Consider the following 14,031-nt stretch of genomic DNA (forward strand, 5'->3'; position numbering starts at 1 on the left):
AATTACATATATCCAAAAGCATTTTTGTTGAAAAAATATATCCATAGCGCTAAAAAATAATTTGTTAAAGAACAGACAAAAAGTGACTGGATGTTTGAGTGTCACCTGCTAAAATAAAAGTAGGACTGTAAGTGTAAGTGTACGTAAAGAAACTGATAAAAGTTATTTAACAGTATGACTTGAATTACTGTCGGCTGAGTTTGGCACATTGAAGTAGAATCTACTTGTAGGCCTACCTTGTATCAACTTTCAGACAGAGATTTTTGCCATCACTAGTTTCTTTATTCCGATTGAATTAACAGGATCAGTGGCTACACATGTGTGTAACATAAATGTTTTTGGATGTTTTTTAGGAACAATGGCTGAAAGAAAAAGAAGTCGATTAAAACTGAAGGCAAAGAAGACAAACAGTTATGCAAAGGTTCCTGGTAGTGCCAACAGTTCCAAGAAACCAAATACAGAACCAATCACTAATCAAATGTCTGTTGAATCAATGAAAACCACCAGCGTTTTAAATTTGGATTCGGATAACCAGAATATTGATGTCATTGATGTCATAGATGATGACGATGATGATGTTTCAGTTGGAACAAAGTTTGTAGTCAATACACCGGAGTAGGTTATTTATAATTATATTAAATACAAAATAATCAAATATAAATCAATAATAGCATGTCAATATCAACTTTTAAAGAGACTATATAAAGAGAGTATATGATTCATTCAATATGTCCAATGATGAAGATTATGTAGGCTACCTAGAAGTCATTAAGCAGTGTTTCTACAAACGTTATTACTTACCTACTCTACATTTGAGCCTACATTTATATTGGGTGTTTCACAATCTTAGTGTTTTCTCTCAAGAGATATTACTTAAACAGAAAGCATTGAACAAAGCATAGATTTGTTGAATGATTCACTAATCCAGAAAAACACATAAGATTTTCTCTTCATAACAAAGCTATCATTTGATGTGGCAAAACATGAGAAATAAGTTAGTCTCTCCATAAAAGTTTCAATAGATTATTAACACTACATAGAAATGATGAGTGGAACTTTTAGAACTTAACTTACATATAATTTATTTTTTTAGACCTAAACTAGATGGAAAACTATTAGATCTTCAACAGAAGATGTCAAAATTTAGATTACCAGTTTGTGATGTATGGAAATTAGATGATCTACCTCCTTATATTGTAAAGGTACAGAAACTTTCATTGTTTTGTAGAGTACTGCATGTAATAAGAAATATTTTCTGTGTCTCTGCATATTTTGTATTACAGTCCATTTCGATTCCAAAAAATAAGATATTATATACTCTTGAGTACGGAGCCCCTAAGGCGCAATTGTAAACATATTTATTTATTATTTCGTTTAAACGAAATAATATTTCGTTTATTTTGTTTAAACGAAATAATATCCTTAAACGAAATGTTATTTCGTTTAAACCAAATAAATTATTATTTCGTTTAAACGAAATAATTATTTCGTTTTAACGAAATACCCTATGTTTATTTCGTTTACACGAAATAAATTATTATTTCGTTTAAACGAAATACCCTATGTTTATTTCGTTTACACGAAATAATTAATTCGTTTAAATGAAATAACTAATTTACACGAAATAATTAATTCGTTTTAACGAAATAATAAATGATGTTATTTCGTTTAAACGAAATAATAAATAAATATGTTTACAATTGCGCCTTAGGGGCTCTGTACTTGAGGAATCAGAAAATCTGCTTTTTTAGTATAGAATTAGGATTTAATTATTTCAGATCAGAATTTTACAGTCTGAACATGTTTGTAGGCTACATTTCAGACTAAAACTACATCACCAACATGTCATACATGTACAGAAGAGTTACTTCCCTTACAACGATTTAGTATGAAATATTTGACATCAAAGAGACCTGATTACAACTTCACTGTAGATAGCTCAGAACAATCAATTTATGATATAGACATTGCTGTGCAGAAAGAGCAAGGAAATACTTACAAAAGAAAAAACTTAGATGTTTTTGTAGGTGATTCGAAGAGAAAGAAAATAGGTGATGGTGGATTAAATATTGCCAAGTGTACAGAACTGATGAATAAAACGGTCATTGATAAACTAGTCAGTAGGCCTACAGAAGACCTATCTTGTATTACAAATAACACCACCACATTATGTCCAATTTGTTTATTAACATTTCCTTCCAGGTAGGTTACTTTTTAATTGTGCCTCTGATCAGCCATAAAAAGGATTGTATAATAAGTCATATGAAAATTGTATTTGATGTTAATTTCTTTTTTTTTTAGTGTGTACCAAATAGAAATAGATAGTCACATAGCTTCATGTTTATCATTGGCTGATGATGATGTTGATTGGTGACCTCAAGATACGTGAAAAAATTTAACTCTAAAGGTTAACAAGCAGTCGTGGGTAGAATCTTGCATGTGCCTCCGACAGTATAATATATATATAATATCAAACAATACTTTTTATTGCCTGCAAAACAGACCGTCAGCATCAAATCAGATTCATTTTCCTTTCAAGTACATGCTCCGCACGTGTTTAACGACATGGTGGAAAACAACCAACTGGAGATTTTTTTTCTCCTTGTGTGTCCGTGCCAGTCGATGAAACTACTGACTTTAGTCAGTGACAAAAATCTCTGACCAAGGCAGTCTGTGTATGAAGACTGAGCATTTCATGCATTTTTAAACATGTATCGAACAAAAGGATAATAAGGCATTTATTACATAGATATTTGACATCATAGAAATGATTGAAGGATATGTTTTTCACAAAGCACCATGCATACATAATAGACAAGAAAAATTTTCAAAAGAGCATTTCCTCTTAGTGAAAAACATACAAGAATAGAAATTAATACTTGAATCATCAAAAATCGAACTCTTCTTTAATAATATCATTATAAGAATGTATTTCCATCAAATTGGACTGTAGTAACTACTAAGTTCACAGACTGATTTTGACACATTTAGGCTTAGTATTATTAATATTCAAGAAAAAATTTGCACCACTTTTATCATCCATCATTACATAAAATTAAAATTGCTAAAATCTAGAATTCAGATTTTCATCTTTAACTGTGGTAAAAGTAGAAAATTATTCAATTTCTGGCTATTTAGGTAAATGTTCCAGGTGGATTCTTAAGGTTATTTTACCTAATTCAATCTAAAAACATCTTAACACACAATATTTTGCAGTTTAACCTGAAAAAACATATTTGGTACATGTTCTGCAAGTTACACAGTTCATTTATATTTTGTCAAATTTGGCTGAAATTGAGAGGATTAATAGATTAAATATTCTTTTAGTATTGAAACAGCATTCACAAAGATGTGTGTGTTTAATAAGGATAAATGCTTAAAAACATCACAATTCTGATAAAATTGCAAGCTCTTCAAAACTGAGGCCAGCTTCTGAAATTTTGTCTCTTCATGAAGCCAAGAACTTGTTGTTTGGCCCACCAAATTGTCAGTACAATGTTGTGCACTGACAAAACTTATATGGGTGCCTTAAACTGTCAGTTGATCAACAAGACGAAAAGCTGAGGGTCATCCTACATTAAATTAAGAGCCATTTAAATCTAAAAGTGAAATAAAAATGTTTTATCTGAAATTTTCTGATCATTGTCAGGTTTTCATCAAAGGAATGTTTCATTAGGTTAATAAAGACATAATATTTGCTTATAATCGTTGCATTGTATATTCAGCAAAAGCTCTAACTTGACTTAAAAATAAAAGTGGTGTAAAACCTTTCTTGAGTGGTATGCTACAGCATATACGTAAGAAATTATGTCCATTACAAGTCGTTCATATAGATAAAGAAAAATGAGTGACAGCAATTTTCCACATATTCATTTCAGTATAAAATAGCTCAAGATTTGACTTAGGACATGTGAAAACAGCGGACATGGATAAAACTGAAAAAATTATTTATGTATGCATAGTTCGCAAAAATATAGTTATATTCAAGAATAAAAATGGTCCATAAATACACTAGTATGTAGGAATAAATGAGCACTAAGCATTGGATGGACTTTTCATATATAAAATACTGTTAAAACAACTAACAATTATAAATCAATACACATATTTAATTGGTACCTGATCTATGCAATATGGAATTCATATTTAATTTTGATTTACTGAGTATAAATGTATGGAAATATGGGGGAGTATAGTTGTCAAAAAATATCCTTATCCCAATAAAAAACTTAAATTAAATGTACATTTAAATTTGTTATTTACATTCTGAAGTGTAGATACAGATGACATAATATGCATAATATCTGCATGTGAGGATGTGAGTGACATGTCAATGGTCTAAACTTCAAGAATCTATACTTCAGAATTCATTTCTGAAAAGTGAGGTCTGTGTTTTATCACAAACAGCTTGAGAGGACAGAAAGCTGTAGTTGAGTTCTTTCAACTTACTAATTTGTTTAGATTACTATATCCCTGTAAGTGCATGAATTACATAATTTATAAAACCTATTAAAATCCATTCATTTCTGATTAAAAAAACAAACTCATCAATTCTATATCAAATGAATATTATTACAGATTCAATTTCGCTATTTTGTGACCCAAAATGATCCAAATTGATCAATAATTTGACTTAATATTTCCAATAACATGACTTTTTTAAATGATAACAATAACGACAATATACAACCACATTTTAATGTGGGCGTATAAAAACAATGATCCGTGCATATCAATTACAAAAGAAATATCGTTTGTAGCTCTTATAATTGTTTCATATTCATAATATAAGAATTTTAATATAAAATTCTGAAATAAATAGTATACAGCCTATTTCCATACTTTCACAGCTGATGGTCTTGTATCCAGAAATCCAATAGTTTTAAAACAAATTATCTACAGGACTTGTAGTGAAAGTATCATGAAATTGTAAAATAATAATGTAATATCAATAAATTAATATAAATCCAGTTGTTCAAAATATGTAACGAAAAAGAGAAAATCCAGAGAACTAGAACTAAAAAATATAAGAATATAGAATATGGCTTATCTTCAACATTATCTTTAACAAAAATCAACAAGAATATATATTTAACTTCTATATATAATACTACAACTTACAGTAGCATAGATATAATGAGCACTTTATTGCCAATAACAATATCAAATTTATCAAGTTCTTACTTATTTATGTGGTTTATCTTTTGATTTATTTTCAGAATGATAAACGCCAGCGTAAGAATCATCAGAAATAGATCTGGATAATTCACTCAGTACATCTTGTCGATTTTTAAATGTGGCTTCCTTTGAATCTTCTGTTTTTGAACTGGAAGCAGCTGATGTTTTTGACTCCCCACCTGTTCTTGATTCCACTTTATTATTTTTTTCATTAGCTTCAGGTTGAATGGCTACATTACCTATTATTTCTGTTGTACTTGCTAGAGTTTCTTGCGCTCCAGCAATATCCTGTGTGGTATGACTTCGAGAAACAGGTTCACTCTTTGTTTCTCTCTCTTCAATATGTAGACTTTGTTTATTGTGGGTAGGAGTGACAGGAGCACTCTGTGAGAAAGTTGGTTTCTTAGGTTTGACTTCATCTCTAGTTCTTACACCCACAGCTTTCATTATAGTAGGTAACTGTCTTTCATAATCCATATGTCCATTTACCTTTCAAAAAACACACTAACTATAACAGATTGTAGCAGACCTCATCATGAAAATCAGACAATTCAGTGTCTGTTATTTAAAGGTCACTATACCATTGCTTGTCAAAGAGCAATATTCTGTTAAAATCTTAAACAAGGTTCTTCCTTAACCATTATTATAAATGTAGAACTTTGAATCTCATAATTGTTATAATAGTCAAGTGCATTACTTAGTATCTGACTGAGATAATTAGGATATGCTTTTAAAGGCTTGTTTCCTTAGTTCTAAATTCAACTACAAATAATATAATATTTACCACAGAACTGAGATCTATGTTGTGCATTCTTCTATTGTCCCATTTTACTGGTTTTAACCCAGCAACTCTAAACTGTACTGATGATGTTCTATATAAAAACTTTAACAACCAATCACCTCTAAAAAAACAAAAATAAGCACATGTTATGAAGTTATTCACTTCAGTTCATATTAGTGTTTGTAAGTCTCTTACCCCATCTTGTCATTAATTATCATAGTATTCATATTTACACTAGTCATATATTGATATGCTTACTCAATGACAAGAATGAAAAGTTTTATCCATTAATTACGGACATGGGCAGGAAAAGCTGACCCTTTATGATGGCTCACTCTGGCAGTATGTAAATGGAGGTATTGCTCATCTTCAGTAGCGAGCATGCTTTTGCTCCTAAAACAATTACAGTACCCACCTGCAATAACCATTAACAATTTTACCAGCAACAACCAATTTTAAAGGCTCCCAATGTTTAACATCACCAGATACTGGAGCACCCAATAATATCACATCTTCTATAATACCCTCACTACCTTTACGTTTAGTAAGCTCTTCTAAACAGGAGAAGATAACCCTTGCTCCTAAACTATAGCCTATTAATGTTACTGGACGATTACCCTGTAAAGAAAAGATTTCATTATCATATTTTGGTAAGGAACTACTTTTATAATTTGATTTCAAATCAACTGAAATAAGGATATACTAACTGATTATCAATACCATGAATGTTTTTGTTATGGGTGATTTACCTGTTCTCTAGCTAATAATACTTCTGCTAATTGTCTTCCGGCTGCATTAGCTCTATGTAAACATACACTCCAGGGATTATCTATAACATTAGCAGCTGATAATAGAGTTGCCGGCCAGGCTATTGCTGCAATCAAACCTATATAAAAATAAATTGAGGAATTTTTTACAACTTGTATGCAAGAAACAATTCAGATAATAAGTCACATTTAATTCATTATAATGAATAAAATTGATTGTGATGCCTTGGCACAGTTTGTTTTGGCTCCACCATGAGTTAACTTTCAAAGAAAGACTGAATTAATCTCATATTGTCTAATGAATTTGAGAACTCTACATACAAGCCAGCTTTATGAAAATCTGTTGCAAAATAAAGAAGCAAAAGCATATTCAATATTGAGGTACTCTGTATGTTAATTAGTGTTGAAACGGTTAATCAGTTAACCAATTTCGGGTAGTATTTCACGGGTAACCGGGTCTGATTTGAGATAATCGGTTAACCATCAATTTTATAAGAAGTAAAAAGACAGAAAATTCGTCACTGTATGAGTCTTTTAGCTGTTTTCTTTAGTAAATAAACATCTTTACTGATTGAATAATTCAGATTAATAAATCAAGATAGGATATCAATTATCAAAACACTAACGAGTTGCAAGAATTGTGGTCAAGATTATCAAGCCTCTTTTTTGATATAAGTTCAACTAATTACTCGTTCTGGATAATCGCAGTCGCCGTGTGCACCATTATGTTAATTAGGTTAAACAAATAAGCACTGTAATCATTATCAGACGTTCGGCATGCGCCACGGTTCGTTGAATCTTGTTATTACTTTTATTGTATTGCGGAAATGTAACACAGTGTTTTTAAAGCATGTTCTAGTGTTTTAATGAGTTTTGTTATTATTTTTATTATTTCAATCGAGTACGAGTTGCTTAGGATGAAAACAGTTATAAAGATAGTATTACTTTTTATTAACTCTCCTCTAATTGGCTGTTTGTTTTTTCTTGCCTGTCGTTTGTTTCTTCTTGCCTGTCAATCAGCTTCAATCTTATTAATATTCATGAGTACGGATTTATTGCGACAATAGTTTTATGCCAGTTGTGGAACCAGTACACCGATTCGCGGCGACTTCAGTAAGATACACGCATTACACTGACCGGTATAAAAACCTTTGATCTGTTAGAGAATGTAGCAATGAGTGACAATGGCGCTAGTCCTTCCTGAACTCTATCAGACCCGCTCGTAATATTACATTGAAGCTTGTTTGGTATCTGCCGATTTGTGCTGACATTCGAGGGGAACTAGCCAAAATCTTCCTGGGTACTCATTTACACTTACTCTAGTTTAGGTACAGGTGAGTTACCGCCGCAAATGTGGTTTTTGACTCCTTTTATAATCTTTAGTAAACAACCGGGTAACAAACGGTTATTGCCTACGATTACCCGCTTCGTAAAATTCACTAACCGTTTCAATACTTATGTTAATGTCACCAATTGCCAAATTAAAAAAAAAACATGTAATTCTATTGCAACAAAAGCATTAATTTTTAGTTTCCACAAAAATTGATAGACAAATTTCACTTTTTAGAGGAAAAGTGCAAGATACTTTTTCTAAGAATTGGAAGGCATTTTAATGAATTATTTTGATCAATTCTGGGCTTATACCATTTTTCATCAAAATAGATTGAAAATGGAAGATATTTTGATGTCATCTTATAAAAGCCATATCAACAAAAGACACTCGGTAAAAAGTATTTTACTTTCATAGCCATTGATAAGAATTACACAGTCTGAAACTTACCTGAAAGAACTGTGTATTTTAAGGCCTCTTGTGCAGCCATAGAAACCGCCATACTAGTGATATATTCAAATGATTTGCCCAATTCATCAAGATATTTTGATTCCCATTTTAAACTGTATTGTTCTTTGGACTCTGCTAATGACTGCCATGGCTGTCGAAAATCTGAAATGTAATTATCAAATATTTATGATTTAGAAAAACACCTAAAAATATATATTTTGAAATAAATGTGCCATATAAGATTTATTTTGACATTTGTATTTATGGTAAACACTTAAGGATACTTTTATCAGGCTTGTTCCATTTTTAGTCATTCACTATTCAACATGATGAATCTCACCTGGTAATACTTAGCAACTGAAGGGGCATTACATTGGAAAAATATGAGAGATTATACCTCTGACTTTAGATGATAACCATCCTGTAATAGCTATTGTAATGTGTAGTTGTTTTGTTATACTCTCTGATTGTAAAGCTTGACCTGATACAACTGGTTCAAACATAAACTCTTCTATAGCACCAACTCTTCTTCTCATTTTATATCCTTCACATAACAAATACATGGTCAAATTTAAATTATCCAAAACTGATCAGCATTACAACAAACAATATTGGGGGTATTTTGGTTACCCTTTATTCACTTTTGAGCAATAATAAAAAAAAATCAATCAATGAATCATTTCACCTTGTATATCATAAACAATAAGCAATCATCAAAATTTGACCAAAACCATCTCTATCTTGTTCACATGCAATTATGGACAGAAAGATAGACAAAAGTAACGACAATGTACACTGTAACCATATTATAATGCAGGAGTATATTATTATGTATAAATAATATTTGTACCTGCCAATCCAGCTCCTGCAACACCGAATAAAGAACCAATAATAGCTACACCAGCTGTGGTTCCTAGTACTGCAGCTCCAGCACCACCTATAATGGCACCGGCTCCTGCTGCAACTAGTGGTGCTGCCAGACCTCCAGTTAATCCTGAAATATTCCATTCATCAAACTACTCAAAATACTATCATCTTAAAACCACAATGATGGTCCATATTACCTTCCAACACTAAGTAATAAAAACGATTAGTTGAAAGCCACTGTCGTCTCCAAGTTTGAATCTTTTCCTTCAGAGAGCAAAAATATTTGATTTGATTGGCCGACATTTCAGTACTAAGATTTCAGGGCCAATTTTGATCGGTCAAAATTTAGCTATGAATATGTAATTTCTCTCACTAATATTACCACGGTTTCAAGGAAGTATGACAAATGGGAGGGTGGTTTGGACACAAAGCTACTGTGACTGCTCCAAGATCAAAGATAGCTTGTCAGGCAAGGTAACATACGCCCACTGGCAGCTGTCAGAAATGATTAAACAGTCTTTAGTGACTACAGGGTTGCACAATATAGCTAATAGAGTGAAACGTCAAGTCAGACACGATATTTCGGTGAAATATTATCCGATCATCGCGAAAATCGATAGGGATCATCTTCATAATGACATTGACATACAAAATAAAAATCAAAAGAATCTGTAAAGAATTGTAGCCTGTAGAGTGAGCACGAGTTGCACAATATAGCTAATAGAGTAAAACGTCAGGTCAGACACGATATTTCGGTGAAAAATTATCCGATCATCATGAAAATCGATAGATCATCATGAAAATCAATAGGGGTCATCTTCATAACGACATAGACATACAAAATAAAAATCAAAAGAATCTGTAAAGAATTGTAGCCTGTAGAGTGAGCACGAGTTGCACAATATAGCTAATAGAGTAAAACGTCAAGTCAGACACGATATTTCGGTGAAAAATATCCGATCATCACGAAAATCAATAGGGATCATCTTTATAATGACATTGACACACAAAATAAAAATCAAAAGAATCTGTAAAAAATTGTAGCCTGTAGAGTGAGCACGAGTTGCACAATATAGCTAATAGAGAAAAACGTCAAGTCAGACACGATATTTCGGTGAAAAATTATCCGATCATCACGAAAATCAATAGGGATCATCTTCATAATGACATTGACACACAAAATAAAAATCAAAAGAATCTGTAAAAAATTGTAGCCTGTAGAGTGAGCACAAGCTGCACAATATAGCTAATAGAGAAAAACGTCAAGTCAGACACGATATTTCGGTGAAAAATTTTCTGATCATCACGAAAATCAATAGGGATCATCTTCATAATGACATTGACACACAAAATAAAAATCAAAAGAATCTGTAAAAAATTGTAGCCTGTAGAGTGAGCACGAGTTGCACAATATAGCTAATAGAGAAAAACGTCAGGTCAGACACAATATTTCGGTGAAAAATTATCAGATCATCACGAAAATCAATAGGGATCATCTTCATAACAAAATTGACATACAAAATAAAAATCAAAAGAATCCATAAAGAACTGTAGCCTGTAGAGTGACGGACCGACGGGGTGATTACAATATATGCCCATCTTACGTGTGGGCGTATAAAAATGTTATTGAAATATTTTGTCAACTGGTACAAACCTATCAATGTACCACCACCAACTGTAGCTAATCCAATCAATGCATATCTCTTTAATTTACTATTTCTAGCTTTCTTTAACTTTTCCTTGTTCTCATCACTATAAACAAAATAAGCAAAAATTGAAGAAATGGTTATGGCTTTAAATGTGAATCAAGTTATTACTTATGACACAAAAACTATCCTACTTTACAATGTCAATAAATTAAATTTCTAGAATTTTGCTTTGAATTAATCATTAGAAATATACTATATATTATGTGTAATATCAGACATTTGATCAATGTATACTAAAAAAGGGTGCAAAAACCTTTTCAAAAAGTTCAATGATAAAAAATAAGCATCTTAAAAGGGATTGTAACAGGTTTTCTAAATTCTTTATGTGTATCGGGGACTCTGATAGCATCAATTGCATATCTGAGGTTCCTTGAATTCCACTAAAACCAAGTGTTTGATGACGTAACTAATTGCGAAGGGCCTTGTGTGATTAAGCATATTTTGACATCAGTGATGTCATAAAACGCAAAAAAATCGCAGGAACCACAGACGTCTAACTGAATATCGTCAGAAAAAAAATATAAAACCTTTCTACAATCCCTTTAAAGCCAATCAATTTTCCTTTGTAACAAGAAATATACCTACTCTGACATGTGATACTGTGCTTCAGCCAGAGTTTGAGCTAGTGCATTCTCTATCTCTTCCATTTGATCCCAGGTAACTCGTAACTGCCAGGTGACGTGTTTAATTAACACACGTAATCTGGAATCATAGCAGCCCTCTTTAATAGCCATAGCTATTAAATCATTAACTAGTGGTTCAGCATTTCCATTCTGTTTTATAACATCATCCATTAATAAAATATCAACATATGGGTCCGTACTGTCCATTCCTTGACCTTCTAATAATGCTAATACTGAGTCCCGTACCTATGATGTAACAATTACATTACATGAACATCGTTAATTATAGGAAGTCGATTTGGGCCTTGAATATATGTAAAGAAAATTGTTTATGTAGTTTATACAAATATGGTGATGGTTAATTTTTTATTTTCCAGTACATAATTGTTTAGAATTACCAAGTTTCATCAAAATCTGTCAAGAGCCTTCTAGAGTGTTTACAGGCTAAAACTTGAGCGTGTTTTTAAGAACAAGGGCAATAACTCATACTAATTATTTTTCGATCTTTCGGATTTTAAATAGGGTTCATCCTTGGGTGATAACAAACACTCATACCAAGTTTCATCAAAATCGGTCAAAAATTACACCTTCTAGAGTGTTTACTGGCGTTTCAAGAACAAGGGCAATAACTTATACTAAATATTTTTCGATTTTTGTAATTTTTAATAGGGTTCACCCTTGGGTGATTACAAAAAACCATACCAAGTTTCGTCGAAAAATCAGTCAAGAATTGTGCCTTGTGGTGTGTTTGCGAGCAATTATTGACAGACTGATGGATGGACGGACAGACATGGGTGACGACAATATACGCCACCGCATTTCATGTGGGCGTATGAAAAGGGAAGAAGTTGAAAGGCTTGTTTATCTTTCTTTAGATTCATTTAGGTTCATTCAAAGTGGTATAGACAGCACTAGGAAACCTCACCTGATCCGGTTGTTTAGCATACTTCAATAATAAAGCAAGGGTAGCCTTCTTAAATTTGCTGAAATTTAAAGAATAATTTAAAACAATATGCACATCAACAGATATCCTAAACTATACATAGTTTAACATTGAATATTTATCAAATAATGATTGGAATGGTTATTTCTCTCACATTCATAATTATTTAAATCATGTCACTGCTATGTACAATGTTAGTACAAAACATAATATATGTAACTTTTTACTACTTGTTATGTTGCTACATAATGAAGCCTCAGTTATGTTGATGCTATATGTGGATATTTACTGTTTATTTTCAATTCTCCACAAAATTGATGAGTATTGATAAGATATTTCTTGGTCTTGTTTATGTATTATAAGGATATGTATCTTTTTCATATCTGAGACTTTTAATGGCAAATTTTATTCAATCTATATAGTAAAACTCACTCATTACTTTCTTCTTCAAATAAGATTCGTAGTGAAACTGAACACAATGCAGCAAGTGAAAACTGACCAGCATCTGATAGCTGTTTGAAAAATGGTAAGCTGAATTCATCTAGAGATACAGTGTCAGCTGAAATAATAGAATACCAATCATGAATAATTTCAAATAAGTGTTTAATGGTGATCAATAATGTACAAGCTGTACAAGTTGATGTTGAAGGGACTGCTGCAGCATTTCTGGGAGTAAATCATACCTTAGTTTCAGAAATGTGAATTGTTCTGGTAAACTAATCAGTACCGGTAATAATGCTCACATTTGAGCCTTCAAATCCAAGTGCATCCTTAATTACTTGTACCGGTATCTATTTTTGAAGGTAATTTCAACTAGTCGATGTTTATAGAGACTTTTTATTTTGGAAATTTGTTGATGACGTCATGTGTATACAGTAGACTCAATCATCCTATCCCACTTTGTCTAAGCACAGCTCAACAGATGAGTCTTGGTGTCAACAACACATTCAACTTTCAAATACCCCATATTTCAGAGAGAAGATAAGCTTGTTTGAAGTCTATTTGAGAGAATTTTGCAATTTTCGTACAGTTTTAGTAGTTCTGAAGATTATTTACATACAGTCAAGTAACCTAATTTCGTGCTAACTTATTTTTCGTGCATTTCCAGAAATGATTAATAATTTACATGTGTGACCTCATGTGACCTCCACATTAACTTGTTTTGATAAACATGGGTTATCTCTACAATATCAGCTAGTAGAATGACTTCAGTAGTTTCAAGCAAGGTAAAGTGTATTAATGTATACTTTGACAAATACAAAATAGCGGATTTCAATTATTACCAAACGTCACCATTTTTTATCGGCCGAATTTCCTTATAATCCCAAGCAATAATTGGAATTCCAGGTGTCGTCTGCTATAATGTAGTGCAAGGAATGAAGT

The 14,031-nt window shown here is 31.9% G+C and overlaps 2 protein-coding genes across 2 annotated transcripts; one reads left to right on the plus strand and one right to left on the minus strand.

Moving 5' to 3' along the window:
• Positions 1 to 358: 358 nt before the first annotated feature.
• Positions 359 to 2,374, plus strand: LOTGIDRAFT_164656 (hypothetical protein; the record flags this gene model as incomplete). The annotated part of the gene is made up of 4 exons (XM_009061181.1): positions 359 to 615; positions 1,094 to 1,202; positions 1,811 to 2,202; positions 2,302 to 2,374. 4 exons carry the CDS (start codon positions 359 to 361, stop codon positions 2,372 to 2,374), a joined length of 831 nt encoding a protein of 276 aa, XP_009059429.1.
• A 3,224-nt stretch (positions 2,375 to 5,598) lies between these two features.
• Positions 5,599 to 13,178, minus strand: LOTGIDRAFT_62534 (hypothetical protein; the record flags this gene model as incomplete). Its single annotated transcript, XM_009061055.1, has 11 exons — positions 5,599 to 5,667; positions 5,963 to 6,080; positions 6,375 to 6,577; positions 6,709 to 6,845; positions 8,507 to 8,668; positions 8,904 to 9,050; positions 9,357 to 9,500; positions 11,028 to 11,125; positions 11,668 to 11,951; positions 12,631 to 12,688; positions 13,081 to 13,178. Coding segments are annotated over 11 exons (1,518 nt in total), but the record flags the coding sequence as incomplete, so codon positions are not given.
• Between the last annotated feature and the right edge of the window lie 853 nt (positions 13,179 to 14,031).

The sequence above is a fragment of the Lottia gigantea genome (assembly GCF_000327385.1).
Source record: "Lottia gigantea unplaced genomic scaffold LOTGIsca_46, whole genome shotgun sequence".
Taxonomy (NCBI): Eukaryota; Metazoa; Mollusca; class Gastropoda; family Lottiidae; genus Lottia; species Lottia gigantea.